Below are 25,590 nucleotides of genomic sequence, written 5' to 3' on the forward strand. Positions count from 1 at the left end.
TTTCTACGTCCAATATTTTTAATATTTTATATAATATTAATTAAAATGGGCCAATGTGACCCAAAGTCAACACAAAGGGCGTAGCAGGGCACTGCAGGGCGTAGAGGGGCACTGCATGTTAAGGGTGTTGGAGAAGGTTGAAACCAATTGCAGAGATGACAGACGAAGTACTGAGCTTGAGTCTTTATTTTAACAAAAATCCATGAAAAAACAGAAGGTGTCCACAAAAACGGCAGGTCAAAAAAAACAAGGAAACAAGATGAACAGGAACCGAGAAAATACACAGCGAACAGACATGGACGTGCTACAAACAATGATCTGACAAAGGACAAGGGAAAACAAAGACCAAATACACAGGGTAACGAGGTAACGCAAGACAGGTAACACAAGCGCTGGGAAACAGGTGAAACACATTAGGGCTGGGCAGAACAATCAAAAAAGGCGGGAAAACACAAGACATGAAGTAAAACCAGACAAGACAAGAAAAGACAGAAAACCAGACTATCAGCAGGGCGTAGCGGGGAACTGCAGGGCCTGGCAGGGCATAGCGGGGCACTGCAGGGCGTAGCAGGGCATAGCAGGGTGCCGAGCAGGACCACGGCGACAGCTGCAACCATGATTTAGGTGCCACCCTAATCCAAGGAAAACTGCGGGGTGAGAAAACATAAGGACTCTGGGGAATAAGCTTCCCAGAGCTAAGCTAGTAACAAGCATTTCTGGGACATGATACAGATGGAAAGAGATAGGAGCTCAGTGTGTCAAAGGAACACACTGAGCTAAAACTATAACAGCATAACTAAGAGCTGGTCCAAGGCAAACCTGAGCCAGCTCTATAAGGGTTGGTAGATGAATCTGACGACTGAAGAGAAGCAGAGAAGAGAACATGTAAACAGCATGTTACTGTTGTAGCTGCTCAAGGTGGTGCTAGTTTATATACATTACATACGTTAGATGGTTAAGTCCAGTGGTTCCCAACCTAGGGGTTGGGCCCCTACAAAGTTGTCACAAGAAAAACAAAAGAAGAAAATACAAAGTTCTGATACACAGATTTGCAGTAATTGTTCTTAGACTTTTCTCTGATCTTTTTTTTTTTTTTTTGTGAAATATTGGAATTTTAGTACAACTCATAGACATCTGAAATGTGACGAGAGGCCCCAACCAGACACTGCTTTCAAAAGCTTAGACTTTTGTGAAGAGTGACAAGAGCAACCCAACACGTGTGTCACCATAGAAAGGGTCTGATGAAGCATTTTATTCATCAGCATTAAGAAGGCATGCTAAAATGGCGTCCTTCATCTTGTTATATTGTTTATCTTGTTTTGCATTACAATCACTTTTAGGATTAGGATTATTTCCTAGCGAGGAAAAAAAAAGGTTTTTCACCATTACTTGTAATTATAGAATTTTTATTATAAAACAGGTTGACAGCTAATATAGTTTATTTACAGTATAGATCATGCTATGACGTAAAAGGCAAATGTAAAGTGATAAAACAACAGCGTGGACCCTAGAGTTGTAACAAAGTTAAGGCTTAAATGCATATAAAATGACAAAGTTTTCATTAATAAAACAATGGTAAAATGAGTATTCAAAGATGTGTAATGCTTCTGTTACACATTATAGCTGAAAACCAAAAAGAGTGACCACATAAATGTTTTCCAGGAAAGTAAGTGGTGGTGTAACGTTTATTCATTTCCACACTCAACGTGGACAAAAAAAGCACTGAGTGCATGATTCAATTTAATATGAACATCATAATTATAAATATTGTGGCAAATTTGGCAAAATAAATGCATATACATTATTATATTTTCAGGGGGTTTTGACTTTTACAAAAACACATTTTCAATTCACTTCCTGTACTTAACAGCACTTGAAAGCAGAATCTCTCACATTCATTGCATCAATTAAAGATTCAAATCAGATTTTATGTGGTTTTTAGTGTCTTTTTATCAAACACCTTTTAACAGTTCTTATATTTTAGGAGATCTAAAGCACTTTGTAAACTTGACCAGGTTAAACTTGAGGACAGCTTTGAGCATATTTTTAAACATTACAAAATATATGTAAAATAAAATATATCCAACCATCCATCCATTATGAGTCACACATCCTAGTCAGTCCGATGTTGGCAACAGGGTGAGAGTGTGTAATGGCCACATGATTGGTGAAAGATTGCAAACACTGACATAAAAAGTGGCACAATTTACATGAATACACATTATATAAGCATTCACCTTTATGTTCACTTGGCCACTCAGCTAACGGAAGACTATTTCTGATGCAAATATTATTTTTTTGCAAAGACTTGATTAAAGAAAGTTATGGACCATTTAAAAAAGACAATGTAATCTTGTTATAACACAAAAAGGTTTAAAAAGACTTTCTATGTACTGTAGCTGCCCGGAGCAATACTTACTTTGTATTTTTTCTGTGAAGTCAAATAGAAAAAGACATTTTTAGGCCTGTCATTTCCAGGCCTGAAAGTGCTGAGAAGTCATCTTTGGATGTCCCCGATAATACTATCTGGTCAGCAAGAAAGGAAAGGAGGATATACTCAATAAAAGAGCACCTCTTCACAAGATACTTGTACAATCTGGCACATTTTTGGATCCCATTTATGGGTTCAAAGTCCATCAGAAGAGCGCAGATATCACAGGAAACGTCTCTGATGGAAGGACAGGAGATCAGCTCAGATGAGGGAGATCCGTATAGGTATGGTAGGAGACTCTGTCCTGTGCTGGGGGGAATGATGGGACACCACATGTTCCACCATTGTGTGTTTAGACATGTGTTTCATAAGGTACGTCTCCTGGAAAAAACAACAACACTTTTAATCATCTCCACTGCAGTTAGTTCAGATTTGAAAATTTAACTTCAATTGGATTTCTAACTCACCGACGTGTATGCCCGGCCGCACATGCTGCAGCAGTAGGCCTTGGCGTTTTTGATGGCGTGTGCAGACAGGTGGATCTGCAGCGAGGCAGAGTCTGAATAGGCACGGTAACAGTTGGAACATTTGAAGGGCTTGTCCTTGTTGTGCTGCCTCTGGTGGGACTTCAGAAGGGGAAATAACAAAAAAAAAAAACATACAGAAACGGAGTCACTTTCGTGCAGCATTGTGAAGGGTATTGGCTCACAGTTTAAGCAGTGGAGGATCAAGGCTGTAAAATGGATGGCGGAGGTAATGCGTTTAATGTTTACCTGCAGATTAGATAGCTGAGTAAAAGCTTTTTCACATCCTGGATGGCCGCATTTGTACGGCCGATCGCCTGTGTGGATTCTGAAAAATTATGTAATCATTAAGCAACTGAAACTCTTTTCAGACACGTCAGACAGGAAACTTCAAAACTAACATAACAAAACAACTAGAGATGGTCCGATGCCATTTTTTGCTTCCCGATACCGATTCAGATACCTGAACTTGTGTATCGGCCGATACCGAGTACTGATCCGATACCAGTGTGTCATATATTTTATTATGTTTTAACAACTGTATACTACTATCCCTGTATGGATGTGATATGATTTCTTTCTTTGTTGTCGGTCTGGCTCATGTTAAACTCTTTGTGAAACATGAACAAACACAAACAATGAATGCCACAGAACTTTCTTTTTTTTATCCAGTTTGACAGTCAGTTATAACGGAAAAAGAACATAAATAAACTACTTTAACGTAGATTTTCTTTAGGGCTTTATTACGTGGTATCGGATCGGTGCATAAACTCCAGTACTTTCCGATACCGATACTAGCGTTTTAGGCAGTATCGGAGGCGATACCGATACTGGTACATTGGAACATCTTAAAAACAACCCAAACTTAATTAATCTCTTTATTAAATGTAACACAATTAAAGGTGAACTTTGTCTTGGTTTACCCAGCGGTGTGTGTGCAGAGCGACAAAAGCTGGCCAGCAGAGAGTAAACAAGAAGGAAAAAGGACTGTGATAACTAGGGCACTTCTACACCCCTTCCTAACTGACTGGACCTTAAACACCAATACCTAATACTACAACAAGTTCACGCAATTTTAAAGGGTCAGTTAACCAAAATTACAAAAAATATATTGAGTTTAAGTTTACATTTTCTCACTTGTAGTAGTATTGAGTGATGCAATAATTTCTGAGAGTTCTACGATTTTGATTGTGGTGCTAACATCATTTTTTAATTTTTTTTTAATTTATAGAATAAGGTTTTTCACGGTTTTTCAAGTCTGTCTTAAAACGGCAGTCAAGTGCCCATATTGCCTACAGTATATTGACCTTTAAAAGACTGCAGTTTAAAGGTTCAACAAGGCTCTCTGCGTCAGATAACGGTACACAAGGCACTCACATGCACTAACATGCCAGACTGGTTTTTAAAACAAAGAACAGCAAAGCTTGGATTACAACTCACACGGAGGTAGGGTGACTTCATTCTCTTCTCAGGAGGCCATTACTCCACTATATCGTTACATAGCAACCATTTGTTTACGGCAACATTAATGTTCTGAATGTCGAGTACAGCACCTTGAAAGAAAGACCTGACACATTTTGAACCTCTCCTTTAAACATTGTATGACAAAACATGAAAGCTATATCCAATTAATGAAGTAATGTTATTAGCTCTCTAGCAGAATGTATCACTAATTTCTCTTTCAAAGATCATAGATAAAGGTATTGTATAAAGTGTTTTATATTCTTCTGTAATTTGTAATACCCTTTAATATGAAGAACTACCTACGATCTACTTGTGCACTCAAATTAACACATTTTTTACCCTTCATACAGGGAAGTTTTTTTAAATGAAATTATAAAATAAAATGTAATCTGTGATTTAAGGAAAAATGACCCCAAGTATGTTCATAAATCATTTTGATTACAATCATATTCCACCACAGCTTACTAGTGGGCTAATAGTACTAGTGGGCTGTTCCAGCTTAGAATATAAAGTATATTACTGAAGCAGGATTAACAACAGAATACACTTATGGATGGTGGATATCAATAAAATGACAAAACCGACTGTCAGAGATCTGACCTGGTGTGCTGCTGCAGATGGGAGAGCTGGCGGAAACATTTCTCGCAGTAGGAGCAGCGGTAGGGTTTGACGCCCAGGTGTATGCGCAGGTGCTGGGCCAAGTATGATGCGTTTGTAAAGGACTTAGTGCAGTGAGGACACTTGTGAGCCTTCATCTCTGTGTGTGTTTTGGAGTGGATCTGCATGTCTGACTTGGAGAAGAAGGTCAGCGGACAAACTTTACACCTGTTTCAAAAATACAACGACACACAGAAGACACACGTAAGCGCCCTGAAGCAAAGTTTTTTTATTCTATATTGTAGATTTAACCATATTTCAGAGTACAGGGGGAGATTTACTGGATTCCTGGAATTGTGAGGCACTGCACTTCGGGTTATCTATGCATCTACCTTTAAAAAAAAGTCCTTTCATACCTGTAGGTTTTTCCCTGTTTGGCAGTGATGGTGACACAGGACTGGTCGTTGCCTGAGGCTAGGATCGGGTAGGGTACCACCAAAAGAGACGACCCGTTCTCTGCTTTGATCCTCTTACGCCCCCGTTCTTCCTTTGGAGGAGGGCCGAGGAGTCCGACGAGGCCCCCGTTGTTTTTCCCAGGCTCCATCCCGTGGCTGCAGGCTAACCCTGAGATGAGGTGAGGTGTGGGGGCTCGGCCCAGCCGGCTGTGGCTGCTCGAGGTGGGCGTGGTGGGGGTGATGATCTCTGAGGTGTTGAGGTTGCCTGTTCTGGATGCCAGCGCAACACCTGATCGGTACAAAAGTGAAGACAAGGACAGGACTAAAATAAGTTGTCATCAAAATTACCAATTCATATATGAAGGGAAACAATCATGCAAACACAGACAAACTGTAACTACATGGACAAACAGCTAACATATATATAAATTATAAGATATAATGGACATATGGTAGGATGGTTGGCAAACATGACTGTCTTTTTAGCAGTATTTGAAAAGTAATTTTCCATTAAAAGGAACACGTTGACTTATTGGGACTTTAGCTTATTCACCGTAACCCCCAGAGTTAGATAAGTCCATACATACCCTTCTCATCTCTGTGCGCGTTGTAGCTCTTTCCGACGGCTCCACCGGTAGCTTAGCCTAGCACGGATCCTGAAGGTAATTGCCAACATGTTCCTATTTACATGTTGTGATTTCTATAGTTACAGTGTGTACAAATAACAAGGTCACATGAGACACAGACATCTTCTAACCCTATATAAACTGGGAACTATAGTCTCAGAAAGGTGAAGCACTGCTACTTCTGCTACTTGGGCGGAGTGATATGCTTGCACCTGAGAAGCACCGGACAAAGAGTAGAAATGCTTCGCTTTTCTGAGAATATAGTTCCCAGTTTATATACGGTTAGAAGATGGACGTGTCTCATGTGACCTTGTTATTTGTACCCGCTGTGACTATACAAATCACAACATGTAAATAGGAACATGTTGGCGTTATTTTGTCACTTATTCGGAGCAGTAGGCTAGTTGGAACCGATTACCTTCAGGATCTGTGCTAGGCTAAGCTACCGGTGGAGCCGTCAGAAAGAGCTACAACGCGCACGAGATGAGAAGGGTATGTATGGACTTATCTAACTCTGGGGGTTACGGTGAATAAGCTAAAGTCCCAATAAGTCGGTGTGTTCCTTTAAGTGTATATTCTTCTACACATAAGTGCAGTACAGAAAAGTCCAAATTTCCCAACATTATTTCCAGAACTAATGATGAATGAAACCCACAAACCGCAGACCTGAGCAAGACACCAATATTTGTTTCTGTGTTTCTTTGTTTCTACAGCAACAGGGAGTACCAACTGTACAAACTGTGGTTACCTGAGACGTGGTTCGTCCTGGAGGGATGGTCTATAAGTTGACGCAGATGCCAGTCTTCCCATAATCCTCTGGCTTTTATAGCTGCCTTATCGTCCAGATTCAAGTTTACATCCCCCAGAATCCGACCTGGTAAAATGTGCAGGGAAATTCCCATTTGTTAAAGAGGGCCCTGGTAAGAGGGGACTGAGAGAAGCTGAACCAACTCTGATGATTCAGGATGGATACATTTCTTGCAGATCAGTAAAAAACAGTGGTGGAATGTAACTGAGTACATATACTCAAGTTCTGTACTTCAATACCAATTCATGGTACTTGAGTATTTCCATTTTATACAACTCTATACTTCTACTCCACTACATTTATCTGACATCTTGAGTTACTAGTTAAATTTTTTTCATTATCTTCATGTCCAGTGAAAACCATGTATCTCCAAATTTGGTGATTTTGAATGTTTGTGATAAACTGTAGGATGAGTGGTTGCCTTAATGTGTTAAGACAATTCTCCTAATTCTTAAGCTAAATAAAGCCTCTGGGTTCATTTGGAAAATGCATTGTCACAAAGCTGAAAACCGGGCTGTTTTTCTGACACCATGAAAAGTTAACTTTTTAGAGACGTGGTTCTCACAGGATAACGACGCTACAAACATATGATGATCCTACAGAATATAATGTATTGCTGTAGATTGAACTACCCAACAGTATAAAAGAGTAAAAACATATACAACAGTAAATGTAACATACACATTAATGCAGCAGCAATATGAATCCAAAAACATCATATATAAAGTAAAAACACTGACACTGAGGGAAAATTTTTCTGCACAATGAGTACTTTTACTTTTGATACTTTAAAGGAGACCTATTATGCTTTTCTGTATTTTCTATCTATCTTTTATGTTACAATGTCGGATGTCAATATTGAACATGGCCAACGCTTCAAATAATGACGTGTTTTAAAAGAAATTCCTGTGAGCCAAATCCTCAGATTTCACACTGTTCTAAACTCTCCAGTTTCATCTGGTTTCAACTGTTTTTTTCTAGACCATAAATAGAAAACCAGCTCAGTATGACGTCTTACCAAACCAGTTTTCTTTATATGGACACATTACTGCAGTGTCTACATTACATAAACTGCAACATGTAGCTACATGCTAACATCAGGGAAACCAGTAATCTTGGTTGCTGATGTTAATTTCGGATCACATTCCTGCTGGGACATGTCCGGTTGTGTAGTGTTTGGTTTAGAAGCCTTTATTGGTGATTTTTCACAGTATAAAGTCCTGCTACATACTCCATTGCAGTCAGTCTCTGGCTGTAACAGACTTTACAGAATTGAACTGTACTAGGGCTATCAACAAATATTCTACATTCTAAATGTTTATGACCAAATTACAAACAGATTCGTGACACAGTTTAATCAGCATCATGTCCTGCCTCCTGCACACACAAAACGCTCCATGAAGGCTTCATGTGCCACTGAGCAACTTTTTCATAGGAAAAAAGGCCTGAGAAAATTCCAGTTATCACCTCCAATACTGAGCAATTTCTACTCCTGCATCATTATAAGCGTCCTGACAGAGAACATCACTGCCTGGTACGGAAACAGCCCTGAACAGGCAAGGCCCTGCAAAGAGTGGTTTGTCCGGCTCAATAGGCAGTACCAGACGCTGCAAGAAAAAGGCTAAAGGTACTACTAAAGATCATCATTAAAGATGTTGTGGTGGGGTAGAAGGTAGAGCTTCTATGAGGACTGTTCTAATGTGTAAATTGTAGGAACTGAGCGATTACGTTTCACTGAAATTATATTTTATATGATTTCACATGACAAATAAATTGATTGATTAACATTTTTTCTGATAATACTCACATACTTTTACTTAAGTAAGGATTTGTATGGAAGACTTTTACTTGTAGTGGAGTATTTTCACAGTGTGGTCTTAGTACTTTTACTTATTTAAAGGATCTGAATGCTTCTTCCACCACTGGTAAAGAGTGAGAACTAGTGAGGCAGGTGAGGAGTACCTGTGACAGAGCTGGAGGCGGGGCGGGCGTGCAGGGCGATATCTGGCTGAGACGGGCTATGGAGAACCGGCATCTGGTGAGTTTTGGACATCCCGTGCTGGCCACCATCAGACTGGATGGGGGGAGCCAGTAATTGCTGTTGGGAAGGGGCTGAGGCAGCAGGCAGATGTGGAGGTCTGATCTTCTCTGCCATCAGCTGCTCCTTGATTTTATTAATCAAGACTAGGTTATCCAGCTGACAGCCAGGAAACAACATTTGTGACAAAAGAACAGCCATCAGTTCAGGTAGTGTCACTTTATGAGACGATAGTTCCCTCTAGAGGTTGATACATGACATTGTACCCAAAACGTCCTTTGTAAACATCCGAATCGCTGAATTAAACCAGTGGTTCCCAACCTTTTTGTCTTGTGACCCCTTAAAACGAAGCAACATCTACTTCTGACCCCTCATCACAGGTTATGGACTTTCTTTTTCTGATGTATCAAACCATAATAGATAGTATCCAGTATTTCTCAAGAAAATAGGCTAAATTTAGAAGAAGAAAAAAAACCTGATTGTTGATTGATTGTTTTAATTTATCCCTTTAATCATCTGGTGACCCCTCAGATTAACCTTGAGACCCCTTGGGGGGTCCTGAACCCCAGGTTGGGAACCACAGTTTTAAAGGAATATTTTGATCTTTTGACAAAAAGGCATAATAATGTTTTACTGACATTTCAATGAGAAGATTTCATGCCTGTATGCTAACTATGTAGCTAGAGCCAGCAGTCAGTTAGCTTAGCTTAGCACAAAGACTAGAAACAGCTAGCCTGGCTGTCTAAAGGTAAACAATAGCCCCTACCAGCACTTTTAAAGCTCACTAACTAACATGTTATATCTCCTTTCTTTAATCCATGCAAAACAGAAGTGTACAAAATGGAACTTAATTAATCAATCACAATAAATATATAAAGTAAAAAAGGTAATTGTCATTTTTAAACTTCAGATTTTGTAAAGAATAAAGGAACCAGATATAATCTGTTGCATTTATGAGCTTTAAAGCAATACTATGTCACTTTTCCCTCTTCAGTCCCCCTACAGGTTGTCTCATTGGAACTACAGCCACGCGAGCTGTAGTTCCAATGAGACAACCTGTAGGGGGACCTCAAGTTACATCGTGTTGCTTTAAAGGTGCTGGTCAGCAGATGTTACTTTTTACTGACTTTAAAGATTCAAATTCACCGTACAGACGAGAGTGGTATCAATCTTCTCATCTAACTCTCAGTAAGAAACAAATAGGCGTATTTCCCCAAATGTCAAACTATTTCTTTAAATGGTGCATTATTTAAAATCATTTAAAAAAAAACAACAACTCTTTACACAACTCCTTAAACTTACAATACAATGATGTTACTCCTTCAGGTTAATGTGTGCTAAATAAGTGTGAATACCAGAGTCGCTCACCTGGCCGGGCATAGTGGAAGGTGGAGGCCAAAAATAGGGATTGTTAAAGAGAGGTTCAGCCATCCTGAAATGAATACATAAGGGTTATAAACAAGGTGAGGGCAGCCATCTGTCTATCAGTGAAATGTATATTGAGTACATATTTGTAGTCAGACTTTTGTAATCTGGCTTGGGATCCCTTAAACAAAGCAATGTTTACTTGTGACTCCTCATCATAGGTGAGTGATTTTTATTTCTTGCTCTAATTTAATGATGTTAAGAGTTGTTATTTACACATGAAAAGGCAAAGATTTGAGGAAACTTGCGACCCCTCAGGTTTATTTTGTTTATTAGGTGGGAACCGCTATTGTAAGATATTCCTAACAAAACTGCCTCCTGTAAACTTATGTGAAGATCTATTGTTAGTGTACAAAATAGTGGTTAAAAACTTGTGTCAGTAGCTCTCTGCCCAAGCAGCAGCTGACTGTTTGACGCGATAATTTGAGATAACTTGTCCCAGTCTTGTGATAGTGTTTTCAGAGAAATTATGTATTAGTTCTCCCCCTTTTCCAAAAGTGCAACAGGAGACCTTGTCTCTTTACACGGGGCTTTATCAGAGATAGCAGAGAGGATGTTTCTGTTGTTAAAGGAGGACGTGAAAGTGAGTAATGCAGCTTTTCCAAACCACAAGACTTCGAGAAGGGCATGCTGCCTGAGAGATAGGCTCTGACATGATTACAACAGCTAGGGAACTCTCCAAAAACGGTTATCAGAGAAAACAGTAAAAGTAATGTGGCTCAGATCCTAATCTGTCTCTGTCTGTCTCCTCCTCATCACACGGGGTCCCGACAGAGAAACATTGAGTCTCACCTCAGTGTACAGCGAGAACTGAATGACGTGGTCAAATATACGAGGTCAGTTATGCAACTGAATATAAAGAACATGGAATAACTAAAGTGAGGATGCTGCACAGAAACCAGACTTATTTGTAAGTGACAGTAGTTATTTTCTATTTTATGGCAAAATAAGAGGATGACATAACTCTTTTAAATGAGAATATTTGATTTCTATGGGCTGCAATAAAGCACACTGTATTTGGCCAGATGGACAGAAACCTTCTCAGAGAGAGCTGCTTGCTGCTGAAGTTTTGATCTAAAGGCTTTTCTTTCCATAGCTTCTCTTCTCAACCTCGTATGAAGTTTCTTCTTTAAAACATTTTGCATTGCGTGCTTTGGCACACTTCACCATTCCTTAGTCTGTTTGGCTTAGCAGAGGCATAACGCAGTCCGGATCTGTGAGCCAAGAGAAACAAAAACGATACGTTCAGGGGTACGAGCGTACAGTAAAACCCACAAAATATTTCTCTAATGATGCCAGTGGGGATCAGTTTCACTTCCTGGAGGCTTTCTGCCTCGAGAGAGCAGGCTCAGGAGTTTGACGGCAGCTGGACATCCTTGTGTCACTTTTTTAAACGACACGCTTCACACAGAAAATATTTTATGGCTGGGAGGTACTGTATATGACTTACAGTTACTGTGTATTGCTGTACATACATGTACATATACTGTATGTTGATGTATGCCCCTTAGAATCAACCTGTGGAGTAAGGTCCAGACTGCATTGCTTTTGGACTTACTTTAGTATTAAACTTTTGCCAGAATAGTTGTGTATGTTTTTGCATAAATGCAGCTGAGTTTCTATTCAGCATAAATATTTATGCGTGTGTGTAAAAGGGTTTGAAGTATTTCTAGCAGGTAGGAAAAAGACTTCATGCAGGTGCATCAGAGCTCTTTACGGCTGCAAAATAACGGTTATTTCCATTGCTGACTAATCTGCTGATTACTTTCTTGATTATTACAGTTGGTTATTCATATTGACACTAACATGTAATGTAGTTTCCAAGGGCCCATGGTGATGTACTCAATCGTATTGTTTTGTCTGACTAACAGTCTAAAACCCAACTATTTTTAATTGACTGTAATATATGACAAAGAAAAGCATCACATGTTTGCATTTAAGAAGCTGGAAGAAAAGAATGTTTGGGATTTTTGTTTGAAAAATGACTGAAACTATTAATTCATTATCAAAACTGTTTCCGATTGATTTTCTATGGATCGACTCTTCTACACATTCAATCAAGGCAGTTATTAAATCAGTACATCAAACGTTTGGTCCCTTTTTTGTTTTGTTTTCATAATTACAAAATAGTTAATCTGGGCCGCTGTGGAAGTAATGGTACTTTCTAAGAAGTTAAAGGGTTGTCATTTGTAACTAATGGTTAATACATTGTTTACTGATGTTTTATAGATCACTTAAGCCATTTAGAACTACTTTTGGGGTTTCAGGTTGTGAAAAATCTCTTGGACCAAAATCCATCCACTTACAGTATACACTGCTGACCTGATGGCTTTAAAGACCCTTTATTAATGACTTATTAACATAACTGGAGACTTGGTGACCTTTTTATGAAGTGCAAAATCCATAAGCATTTATTTAGATTACTAACATGTTTAACTAGCCTGACAAACCAGACCCACATCAGGATGTTGGGTCTGGGAACTCACCATTGACAGGGCTCAATCTGAGGGGCGGGATAAATGGTTGTCTTTCAAATTCCCTCTGCACACAAGCGCTACAACCAACCAGAGCAACGAAGAAGGTAGCATAGCTAGTTGATAGATTAAACTTTTGCCATATCCGGTCGGCAAAACTCCGAACACATCTTCCTTTTTTAAGAATGACTTCAGTGCCGTTCTTTGTTCTTTTCTCAAAGAAAAGCTTAACTCCAAGTCTTCCAGAGTCGCGGCCAAAGCCGATTAAAAAGACCGCTGTTTGCCAGCAGCAGCAGCCATAAGCCCGCCCACCGACTTTATACACAATGTGATTGGCCCGGCCATGGTTTGGTTTTTCCAGCTTGCAAGCCAATGGAGAGTTGCTAGACCCCCTGGCTGCAAATTACATTTGCTGCAGCTAGGGTGCCTACATTTCTAGGCTAATGTTTAACTGCAAATTATTTAAAAGATAAATATCAGTCAGAGGCAACCCAAAATATCTTATAATGGCGTATTACTGATCTATAAGACATTAGTTAATCATTTATTAATCAATAAAATCATTTGTTACAACTTACATCCAGCCCTTACAACGGATATTAGAAAGTGATACTGAAGCAATATGGCCCACTTAGGCTATGCTGTTAATTCTGTATTAACCGCCTGTTAGTAGGCTATTATTAGGCCTGCATAGGTAGAGGAATCTATATCGATGCTCTCTTACATGTAGGTGCTATAAAAATCATACAGATCGTCAGTAGTGTTACCATAATGATCGTGCAGGTGGCACGCATTTTGCAGACAGAAAACTATTTCTAAATCTCAATATTTCAGCTTCAAAAACAGCATCAGTGTAACAAAACAGACAACGGATCATTGCTGTGAGATCACCTCCAGAGGAAAATAGTCCATCTCTGAAACTAAAGTTAGGGTTAACTTTTTGTCCTTTTTTGTACATGCTGTGCTGAGTTATTCTCCCATTTCAAAAGCAAAAGAAACGGAATCTGATCTTTAAAGCCTAAAACCTGAGCAGCTTAAAACGAGAGCATCTCCTCCAGAGAGAAACGATCCTCCGCAACGCCTCGCTCTGTCCGCCGCCTCTCCCACATTCTCAGACAGTTTATTAAAAAATTTCAGACAAAAGGAAAACAAAAATGGCAGCCCTGTCTTATTTTTATAAGCACTGGACGCCATATTCTGCAGATCCGAATATTTAGGAGATAATTTTCCAGATGTAATTAAACGCTCTTACGATGCGTCGGGATGTGCGTATTTGCATTAAGCGTACAATGATTGTTTACTTTGATTTGCAGGTTTGAATAGCCCGGCTCGAGGAAGGGGAAAAAAAACCTGACACTTCCTACAACAATCATCATGCCTTCGCTGAATGCTCTGCAGCTGCTGAGCCATAAACCCAAATGTCGATGTTAATACTGGCGCGTAGGGAAAGCTTTTATTTGCACGATTGAAGAAAGGAAAGCAGTGTCACCTCTGCGCTGCAAATGCTCTTTTTTTTTTTTTTTTTTTTTTTTTTTTTTTAAATACAACTTTTGCATGGGCTAAACAGAAATGGTGACGAAGCGACACAAGGAGATGTAGTGTGTGAAAGAAAAGAGCAAAAAAGAGGCAGAGAATTTGCATCGAGCGGCCAACATACCTGAACCAGCGAGGGAAGAAATAGCTATTTAATAAAGGATTAGACTCTTCTCTCTGCCTGCTCTCAGTCGGACTTCAAACCTTCCGGGTCGCCTGCTGTTCACTTCTGGGTGCTGCAGGCGTCTAAAAACACTGAGCTGAAACTGATTTTTCAACCCATTTTCTGGTTTCTGATTTAAACGCTGACATTTCCTTGCAGATGTTGGGGTTGAATAAAACCGTGCACATGCGTGGGAAGTTTAATATTTAACACGGTTTCCCTGTGTAATGCCAGTTGTGGTGATAGGCTGGTGATAGTATTGCATACGAGCCTGACTTTCTCTAAGAATAGTGGTCGCACTTTATTTTACGGTAGGCCTACGTTAATATGACGTAATATGTTGTAGAGCTCCAGTATAAGTGCATAGTGAGAATAATGTGTTGCATCTTTTCCAAGCTCTGTATAGAAGCCGTGTCCGTCTGTCAGGTCACGGCGGTTATGTACAGTAAATATGAAGTGTAATCCGCTCAGCAGCAGCAGCAGCATGACTGGCTGCTAATATGCTCTGTGCTTAGCTCAGCAGGAGATGGCACTGATGCCACAAGAAAGAGCGGTTCAGCTAGTGTCGAACATGTTGCCTCATGGCTGAAAGTCAGAGGAGATATACATGATGGGCTATCACCTTACATCTGAAAATGAGGCATTACTTAACATATATCTGTTTAAAAAAAAAAAAAATTAAAAATCTTAATATTAAGCCAGGCACTTTGAGATTATCTGTAGGCCTTTTCAAAATGATTGGATTAAACCATATAAATAATTTGGATTAAACACTCAATTGGCAATTTGTTTATCAGGCTGAAAACTGTTTTAAGGGAATGGTCATTTTGGAGCCTGTAGTTTGTGATGCTGTTGATTTTTATTGTATAGCCTATAATAATTTTTTGTGTAGATTTAATGCTCAAACATGAGAGCTCCTGCCTTTGTCTGCATCTGTACATGCATGGTGTTGGCACACGCACATACAAAGTAACACACACACACACACACACACACACACACACACACACACACACACACATTCAAATTTATGTTTAGGTATTCATAGGAAATGCAAAATTTCACATGACTCCATCTCAAGTCTTTGACATGAGTCCGACTGAGGATGAAAAAGAGGATAGAGGTAGAGCAGATATTGAGTGCAGAACTCTGCCACACTTCTACAGACCCCTTACTACCAACCTATGGATGTTACACACCCTACAACCAGTGGTGGAAGAAGTATTCAGATCTTTTACTTAAGTAAAAGTACTAATACCACACTGTGAAAATACTCTTACAAGTAAAAGTCCTGTATTGAAAAAGTATGTATCATCAGGAAAATGTACTTAAAGTATTAAAAGTAAAAGTACTCAATACAGACAAATCCTCACATTTTAGAAACTGGAAACAATCAAAACAGTTCTGTCAATCAAGTATTTAACTGTGTAATCATTTCAACTGGACTTGTAGGTCTATATGGGCATTTTAATTTCTAATAAAACATTGCATTTTATAAACTACAAGTGTTTTGTGTGCAAAAATCTTAATTTGTAAAGTAACTAGTAACTAAAGCTGTCAGATAAATGTAGTAGAGTAAAAAGTACAATATTTCTCTCTGAAATGTAGTGGAGTAGAAGTAGAAAGTGGCATGAAAAGTACCTTAGAATTGTACTAAGTATAGTACTTGAGCAAATGTACTTAGTTTCATATCACCACTGCCTACAACTAAATACAAGCAGTTTACATTCACACTGTTCACCCTGTACTTACAAAACTGTCACTTTACTACTATACACACAATTAAAATGCTTCACATAATATTTTACTGTCATTTTAAAGAAACTAACTTTTCTGCTGCAGCTTCTCACGAGTCATCAATTGATAATCCTCCACTGGCTCCCGGTTAATGACAGGATCCATTACAAAATTCTACTCACAACCTACAAATGCTTAAACAATAATGTGATCTACAGTCTAATCCTGCTTAATGAAACACTCTGCATGTGTGTATTTGCTGAAACCTTTGAAATAACATACAGTAGTTTGAACAAGATGGGTGTAACACAGGAATGTTTGTACATTCTTAGGGAAAATGAAAGATCTTTTATCCAGTATACCTTTCACAGATGTCAACAAGTTTATTTTGATTTTGACACATACACACACACACACACACACACACACACACACACACACACACACACACACACACACACACTTAAACACACATGCATGCATTTTGCATCTCTCACTGTTAGTTAGTTGTCAGACAGGTTTTCTGGTCTGTGCAAACAGCGCCACACCCTCTGAGATGCACATGTTCTCTCACCTCCACACAGGCCAGGTGCAGCAGGGAGCACAGGAAGGGGGGGTCATTATCCCCATGAGGGCGGAGCAAAAGGGTGAGCTGAAGAGAACGGATGAAACATTTGAAGCTCATATTGACATGCTGCTCTGAAGGCTACTGTGAGTCCAGGTAAGAACTAATGAACTTAACAGCAGTTTTCGATCGAGACTGATAGTTTTCTGTTGTATGCAGGTTGAATTGTCATGCTGTAAACACGTAATAAGAGATAATGGAATACTTTTAACAGGTTCAACCAGTCTCAGTGTACAGTGTCAGGGTCAGGAGGTGGACATATTTACAGTCAGGACACAGCAAAAGAGTCTGTAAATTTGAACGTGTATTCACATTACTGAGGAGTTTCATGACATTTGCTGTTTCATTGCTGGTTTTAAATATCACGTTGTGAAATGGATTTAAATATAATGTTGACAGTTGAACTTATTCCTGAGTTTCATCATTTTTGTCGACTGTAAACAGCTGTCTGGTCCAGGGTTCACTACTAATGTAAACAACAAAAATATTGATCTGCAACCAAAGGGCAGAAAGATTCCCACTGGAATGATCATGTAACATTATGTACAGATATATTTAACATTGTTGGGGGTTTACTGACAGCAAAGTGCCTGGAATTCCTGAGCTCCTCCACCCCGAGGCAAAAAGAAAACCAGTTTTTCGATACGTTAACCTGTGTGTTTGTGTTGTCTTGTTGCAGCCATGGGTGGTGTGTTGGAAGAAGCGGTGGTGTTGTGCGTATGTAAACTGGCCTGCAGTCTCCTCTTCCTACCCTCATTGGCTGCCTCCTACAGTCCTGTCAGCTTCTGCTGCTGCTGCCTACTTGTCTTTACCGACTTCCTGGTCACAGGTGAGTAACAGGAAGGGATGTTTTTAATTAGTTTTTAGCTGAGCTGCTCACCTCTTTTCACAAACTCTTGTTGGGAGTCACTGCTCTAATCCAATCAGTCACCTAACTCATTGACACTTTATCTTTTTTCTCCCACAGTTTTTCTGAGTTTCCTCTGCATCTTCGAGTCCTGGCTGACTGAGCTGACCCCACTAGGTGATGTCATTGCCCTGCGCTTCCTTCTCTTTCTCAGCCACACATACGGTTCAGTGTTGCTCCTGACCACACCTCTGATCGCTGTGGAGACTCTGACCAGACTGCTGTGGCCTCACTCTGTTGTCGCTCAGAGGACAGCGAGTCAAACAGATGGACAATGTTGTTATGTTGTTGAGGTAACTGTGGAAGAGGAGGAGGGCAGCAAAGACAACAAAGACAAAAAAAAGTGCTTGTCTTATGTTGTCAGCTACCTCTGCTGCCTGTCAGTGTGGGTCGCCGTCGCACTCAATGTCAGTTGGAGATGGAAACAGGAGGAAGTGTGGGCTGCTACCTGTTTGTACACAACCAACTCCCTCATCAGGTGTTTGCCCAACCTGTTCAGCCCCATGCCCAGCATTGTGAATCCCTGCTGGGGCATGGCCTTCCTCTCCCTCCTCCTGCTCCTCCTGACCACTAGCACGGGCCTGCACAGACGACACCGGGACCCTGCACATATGGCAAGGACACACACAGAGAAACATGGAGTTAACAATAACGCCGATAGTTGCTGGCAAAACCTCATTCCAGCACTGTCTGCGCCCTCCAAGCCTGTGAACCCTGGGATGTCAGAGTCAGAGCCAGCACAGTGTGTTGACCCAGAGAAAACAGAGAGCAGCTGCAGTGTTCACAGAGCGTATTCCTGGAACAGCGTGCAGATGTCGGAGCATCACCATGGAGACTTTGTCCTCATCTCCCCCGAGTGTTTGTCTGCACAGAGAGGAGGACAGGAGCATGACAAGACAAAGAGAGGTATACCTCTTGCATTTATCACAGAGAAACATGTGGACTCACAATACAGGAGCTTAAGTGGGTGGCGACAGTGGGGTTTTCCCTGCCCAGGGGTGAATGTAATGCTAGGGTTTGTGGGTGTTCTCTCCATCTTTGTGCTGCCTCTAAACCTCAGTGTGAACATTCTTCTGATCAGGACTATAGAGACTATGCTGGAGCTGTGTATTAAATCTTCTTTATCATCTGCAGCAAACACAAGCAACGCATCCACTTCTCACAATGAAACACTTGTATAAAACCAGACAGGTGAGAAGCTAAAGTGGACGCTGATTGGAGACTATTTGCAACAGGATCACCAGATTAATATTGCATGTGTGCAGACAGCAGGTCTACCTGTCAACACTGGCTTGAATAGAGTGTAAATAAGCATTTCTGAGCAGCTATTCACATGTGAGGAATAATGTGGAAACTGCCGAAAGGTGCTGAGGAGGCAGGTTGAGGCGTGCTTGGTAGTAAGACACTAAAGCAGAGTGAATCAGACGTCTGGAAGGCCTGTTTTTATTGTTCAGAGGTCATTACACAATGGGTTATAGAATGAGCCTCTCCAGCATAAATAAGAATAATCTGGGGGCAAACAGTGTTTTGAAAGTAGTAATATGAAGTGTGCTGATGTTGCATCACATAAAGCTTGCATACAGCAATGTATAATAAATACTGAGTGACTTTAGGGTGTAACACTGATTTTTTTCATTCTTCTTTGTAGTTTTGTCTCTGTTCTTAAATCAGCTGGTTTCAAAGGATTGAACTAGTCCTCAGAGGTGAAAAGTCACTAAGTAATCAAGTAATGTACTTAACTACAATTTTGATGTAGTTGTACTTTACTTGAGTATTTCCATTTATACTTCTACTCCATTACATTTCCAATGGAAATGTTCTGCTTTTTACTCCACTATATTTATTTGACATATATGTTTAGCTTAAGATTTTACAATAAAAAAAACAAATGATGCCCTTATAAAATACAAAGCATTGTTACATATTAAACTGCTGGTTTCCAACCTTTTTTGGCTTGTGGCAAAAAAGCAGTGTCCATTTGGGGCCCCTTGTTACGTTTCAGATGCCAATTCCACCATACAAGACAGATTTTTAAAAAAAGAGGTCAAATTATCCAATATTTCAGAAAGATTAGAGAAACCACCAAAAAATGAATACAAACCTCATCGAACCATCAAACCGCATGTCTCATTAAACATAATGTTACAGCCAGCAGCACAAGGCCTTCACCACAGGCTTAAAGCCTTTAGGTAACAAAATGTAACAATAAAAAGCCTACCAGCACCTCTAAAACTCACTGATAAAACATAGGCCTAGTTCCCCTTAACTACAGTTTGACATATTTTTTTTATTTTTTTTGGTAACGTGTTAATTAGTGAGCTTTAGAGGTGCTGTTACAGTAGGTGGATGTTGTTAACTTTGGACAGAGCCCAGTCTTTATGCTAAATTATGCTAAGCTAACAGGCTGCTGGCAGTAGCCTTACAGTTAACGGACAGACATGAGTGGCCTACTGCTCCTGTAAAATGGTACAAAGAGATGTATAGTGTAACTGGAGTAACTGAAAGATGGCTGCCTTGTACTCACACGTAAGACACATTAAGCCTGAGCTGTCAAGTGTTGTAGTCCAGTGGTTTCCATACTTTTTTTTTATGTCGAGGACCCCTAAACTGACACGAACCACAGACCCCCATTTGATAAAATTTATCCCAGGGTTTCCCATCTGATAAGATTTTTGCTTTTAGATTACAGAAAGCGTATGAAACCCATGATCAAAATAATCATACACACTCATTGTGTTACTTATGGATGGACTTATAATAAAAATAAATGATTCCTCTTTATGCTGGGGACCCCCTGGAACCCCATCAAGGACCCCACTTCAAAAAAAAGGTGAGCAGGAACACAGATGTCAACACCAGAGGGCACTCCGATACAACAACAACTCAGAGCGAAAATGTTTGATGAGCTTTGGGAAGGAGAGGGATGCAGGGGATTCAGGAAACAAAGGAAGGCATTTTTTGGTTGTCTTGCCTTTAACGGAGCCTCAGGGCTGAGTGAATGGCTCGCACACCTCCTCTTTCAAAGTGCAGAGACCTGTGCAGAAATATACTAAAATCACGGCACATGCTGATTTGGGCAAGATTAAACAAGAAGGCCACGTTCCTTATGTGTTATGTGTTCATGCTATTTTAGGACAGATGGAGATACAGCCCAGATGTATCTAAATTATTGCTTCAGACAAAAGGTTAATGAGTGCAATGTTTTCTTTGTCTTTGAGGATACATATTTTAATGTTTTAATTGTATAAATGTCATGAGAAATATCAAGAAGCTGTATGGTAGTATGAGAGTTGAGGTAATTTCCTTCCTAATGGTGTTTAATTGTATTCTTTTAACAGAACACCAACAAGTGATCTAACTGCTCCCAGCCAGTTGATTTTGGAGACTCATACTGTAAGTTGTACAGCACATATTTTTAGAGGTAGTATTACTTTTCAGAATGTATCTATGGCTCAAAACAAAACAAAAAAGCCAATAGGTTACAACAGAATGCTAAAGTAACTCAAATCTTTTTTTTAAAGATCAATCTTTTATTATTTTTTTATATTTTTAAACATACAGAACATCCATCCATCCATCTTCTTCCGCTTATCCGGTAGCGGGTTGCGGGGGTAGCAGCTCCAGCAGGGGACCCCAAACTTCCCTTTCCCGAGCCACATTAACCAGCTCCGACTGGGGGATCCCGAGGCGTTCCCAGGCCAGGTTGGAGATATAATCCCTCCACCTAGTCCTGGGTCTTCCCCGAGGCCTCCTCCCAGCTGGACATGCCTGGAACACCTCCCTAGGGAGGCGCCCAGGGGGCATCCTTACCAGATGCCCGAACCACCTCAACTGGCTCCTTTCGACGCGAAGGAGCAGCGGCTCTACTCCGAGCTCCTCACAGATGACTGAGCTTCTCACCCTATCTCTAAGGGAGACGCCAGCCACCCTCCTGAGGAAACCCATTTCGGCCGCTTGTACCCTGGATCTCGTTCTTTCGGTCATGACCCAGCCTTCATGACCATAGGTGAGGGTAGGAACGAAAACTGACCGGTAGATTGAGAGCTTTGCCTTCTGGCTCAGCTCTCTTTTCGTCACAACGGTGCGATAAATTGAGTGTAATACCGCACCCGCTGCGCCGATTCTCCGACCAATCTCCCGCTCCATTGTTCCCTCACTCGCGAACAATACCCCAAGGTACTTGAACTCCTTCACTTGGGGTAAAGACTCATTCCCTACCTGGAGAAGGCACTCCATCGGTTTCCTGCTGAGAACCATGGCCTCAGATTTAGAGGTGCTGATCCTCATCCCAGCCGCTTCACACTCGGCTGCGAACCGATCCAGTGAGTGCTGAAGGTCACAGGCCGACGATGCCATCAGGACCACATCATCCGCAAAAAGCAGCGATGAGATCCCCAGCTCACCAAACTGCAACCCCTCTCCACCCCGACTACGCCTTGATATCCTGTCCATAAATACTACAAACAGGATTGGTGACAAAGCGCAGCCCTAGCGGAGGCCAACTCTCACCTGAAACGAGTCCGACTTACTGCCGAGAACCTGGACACAGCTCTCGCTTTGGTCGTACAGAGATTGGATGGCCCTGAGAAGGGACCCCCTCACCCCATACTCCCGCAGCACCTCCCACAGTATCTCCCGGGGGACCCGGTCATACGCCTTCTCCAGATCCACAAAGCACATGTAGACCGGTTGGGCATACTCCCAGGCTCCCTCCAGGATCCTTGCGAGAGTAAAGATCTGGTCCGTTGTTCCACGACCAGGACGGAATCCGCATTGTTCCTCTTCAACCTGAGGTTCGACTATCGACCGAACCCTCCTTTCCAGCACCTTGGAGTAGACTTTACCGGGAAGGCTGAGAAGTGTGATACCCCTGTAATTGGCACACACCCTCTGGTCCCCCTTTTTGAAAAGGGGAACCACCACCCCGGTCTGCCACTCCTTAGGCACCGTCCCCGACTTCCACGCAATGTTGAAGAGGTGTGTCAACCAAGACAACCCCTCCACACCCAGAGCTTTAAGCATTTCTGGACGGATCTCATCAATCCCTGGGGCTTTGCCACTGTGGAGTTGTTTAACTACCTCAGCAACTTCCACCAGGGAAATTGACGACTCCAGCTCTGCCTCTACCATAGAGGGCGTATTAGTTGGATTTAGGAGTTCCTCAAAGTGCTCCTTCCACCGCCCTATTACCTCCTCAGTTGAGGTCAACAGCGTCCCATCCTTACTGTACACAGCTTGGATGGTTCCCCGCTTCCCCCTCCTGAGGTGGCGAACGGTTTTCCAGAAGCACCTTGGTGCCGACCGAAAGTCCTTCTCCATGTCTTCTCCGAACTTCTCCCACACCCGCTGCTTTGCCTCTTTCACGGCAGAGGCTGCAGCCCTTCGGGCCCTTCGGTACCTTGCAACTGCCTCTGGAGTCCTCTGGGATAACATATCCCGGAAAGACTCCTTCAGTCGGACGGCTTCCCTGACCACCGGTGTCCACCACGGTGTTCGTAGGTTACCGCCCCTTGAGGCACCTAAGACCCTAAGACCACAGCTCCCCGCCGCAGCTTCAGCAATGGAAACTTTGAACATTGTCCACTCGGGTTCAATGCCCCCAGCCTCCACAGGGATGCACGAAAAGCTACGCCGGAGGTGTGAGTTGAAAGTCTGTCGGACAGGGGCCTCCTCCAGACGTTCCCAATTTACCCGCACTACCCGTTTGGGCTTACCAGGTCTGTCCAGAGTCTTCCCACACCCTCTGACCCAACTCACCACCAGATGGTGATCAGTTGACAGCTCTGCCCCTCTCTTCACCCGATTGTCCAAAACATACAGCCTCAGATCAGATGAAACAATTATAAAATCGATCATTGACCTTTGGCCTAGGGTGCTCTGGTAGCAAGTACACTTATGAGCATCCCTATGTTCGAACATGGTGTTCGTTATAGACAATCCATGACTAGCACAAAAGTCCAACAACAAACAGCCACTCTGGTTTAGATCAGGGAGGCCGTTCCTCCCAATCACGCCTCTCCATGTGTCTCCATCATTTCCCACGTGCGCGTTGAAGTCCCCCAGCAGAACTATGGAATCCTCCACTGGAGCCCCATACAGGACTCCATTCAAGGTCTCCAAGAAGGCCGAATACTCCGAGCTCTTGTTTGGTGCATACGCACAAACAACAGTCAGAGTTTTCCCCCCCACAACCCGCAGGCGTAGGGAGGCGACCCTCTCGTCCACCGGGGTAAACTCCAACGTAGCGGTGCTCAGCCGGGGGCTTGTGAGTATCCCCACACCCGCCCGGCGCCTCACACCCTGGGCAACTCCGGAGAAGAAAAGAGTCCAACCCCTATCCAGGAGTATGGTTCCAGAACCGAGACTGTGCGTAGAGGTAAGCCCCACCAGATCCAACTGGTAGCGCTCCACCTCCCGCACAAGTTCCGGCTCCTTCCCCCACAGAGAGGTGACGTTCCACGTCCCCAGAGCCAGCGTCTGCTGCCCGGGTCTGGTCCGTCGAGGCCCCTGACCTTCACTGCCACCCATGTGGCAGCGCACCCGACCCCAGCGGTTCCTCCCACAGGTGGTGGGCCCATGGTTTGGAGAGAGAGGTGCCACGTAGCTTTTTCGGGCTGTGCCCGGCCGGGCTCCGTGGCAAACCCGGCCACCAGGCGCTCGCTGACGGGCCCTCCATCTGGGCCTGGCTCCAGACGGGGGCCCCGGGCTTCCTCCGGGCAGGGTCACTCCATCTCTACCTCGTTTTTTCATAGGGTTTTTGAACCATTCTTTGTCTGGCCCCTCCCCTGAGACCACTTTGCCTTGGGAGACCCTACCAGGAGCACAAAGCTCCAGACAACACAGCCCTCAGGTTCATAGGGACACACAAACCTCTCCACCACGATAAGGTGATGGTTCCAGGAGAGGAACATACAGAACAGACAAACACAATTGAACAAGAACAACATAGCATAAATAGCATAAATCCTGGACACTAATCCTCTCACAGGAGAATCAACAAGCCATTTAATGATTGTCTGCATCTCGAGACTGTTCCCCCATGGTACTCCATAACATTTTAGGGCTGACCTTAAGCAAAGATAAAGGAAGAAGGATGTCCTAGGGACCTCAAAGCTAGCTCTCAGGTTTTCAAAACTTAACATACCTTTCTCATTGAATAACTGGTCTAGAGTATAAATACCTCTGTCACTCCACTGGTTATAAACAAAAGGTTTGTTACCAGACATTAAGTGTATGTTGTGCCAAATTGGGGTGTTCAAATGCCACTTATTGGTGTAGCGTAGTTGCTCCTCCACCTGTTTAAAGTTGGTCAATGTGTTGGTGATAAGAGGGCCATAGGCTAGCATACACTTTTTTGGACACACACCTGTAAAGGCAAGGTCTTGCAGTCTTAGACTTCCAGTGAGGTTTTGCTCTATTTCTCTCCATGGGACTGTAGATGAGGGGTCTATCCACACTCTGAGGGCCCGTAGCTGAAAAGCTCTGTGGTACACTTTAAGGTTGGGGAGGGCCAGGCCTCCCGTGTTTGTGGTACGTTGCAGGGTAGAGTATTTTAGCCTAGGTTGTTTATTATTCCAAATATACTGCCGAATTACGGTATCAAGTTTCTTCCAGAAATGTATTGGTGGGGGTAAGGGGATCATTATACTTAAGAAAAAAGTAACTCAAATGTGTAGGTATTCCTGTATATTCCAATGTTTGAACATGTTTTTGAATGCCTATAAAATAAAAAATAAAAAGTCCAAGAGAAGTGTAATATGATAACTCCACCATGATGAATATA

At 42.0% G+C, this 25,590-nt stretch overlaps 2 protein-coding genes across 3 annotated transcripts; one reads left to right on the top strand and one right to left on the bottom strand.

Annotated features, from left to right (window-relative positions):
• Positions 1-1,671: 1,671 nt before the first annotated feature.
• Positions 1,672-14,744, bottom strand: znf362a (zinc finger protein 362a). 2 transcript variants are annotated; one of them, XM_031301605.2, is made up of 9 exons: positions 14,500-14,744; positions 10,312-10,375; positions 8,868-9,069; positions 6,846-6,971; positions 5,433-5,760; positions 5,020-5,244; positions 3,205-3,283; positions 2,899-3,057; positions 1,672-2,812 (listed from the first exon to the last, which is right to left on the bottom strand). In XM_031301605.2, the coding sequence occupies exons 2-9, from the start codon at positions 10,372-10,374 to the stop codon at positions 2,693-2,695; spliced, it is 1,302 nt and encodes a 433-aa protein (XP_031157465.1). In that variant the 5' UTR covers position 10,375; positions 14,500-14,744; the 3' UTR covers positions 1,672-2,692. The 2 variants fall into 2 exon arrangements, with proteins under 2 accessions (XP_031157465.1, XP_031157463.1); XM_031301603.2 differs by having other exon boundaries at positions 8,868-9,102; positions 14,500-14,743.
• A 2,128-nt stretch (positions 14,745-16,872) lies between these two features.
• LOC116051300 lies at positions 16,873-19,430 on the top strand. The gene is made up of 4 exons (XM_031301606.2): positions 16,873-16,996; positions 17,580-17,729; positions 17,868-18,992; positions 19,031-19,430. Exons 2-3 carry the CDS (start codon positions 17,582-17,584, stop codon positions 18,986-18,988), a joined length of 1,269 nt encoding a protein of 422 aa, XP_031157466.1. The 5' UTR covers positions 16,873-16,996; positions 17,580-17,581; the 3' UTR covers positions 18,989-18,992; positions 19,031-19,430.
• The last annotated feature ends 6,160 nt before the right edge of the window (positions 19,431-25,590 follow it).

This window comes from Sander lucioperca, chromosome 6, assembly GCF_008315115.2.
Source record: "Sander lucioperca isolate FBNREF2018 chromosome 6, SLUC_FBN_1.2, whole genome shotgun sequence".
Classification (NCBI taxonomy): Eukaryota; Metazoa; Chordata; class Actinopteri; order Perciformes; family Percidae; genus Sander; species Sander lucioperca.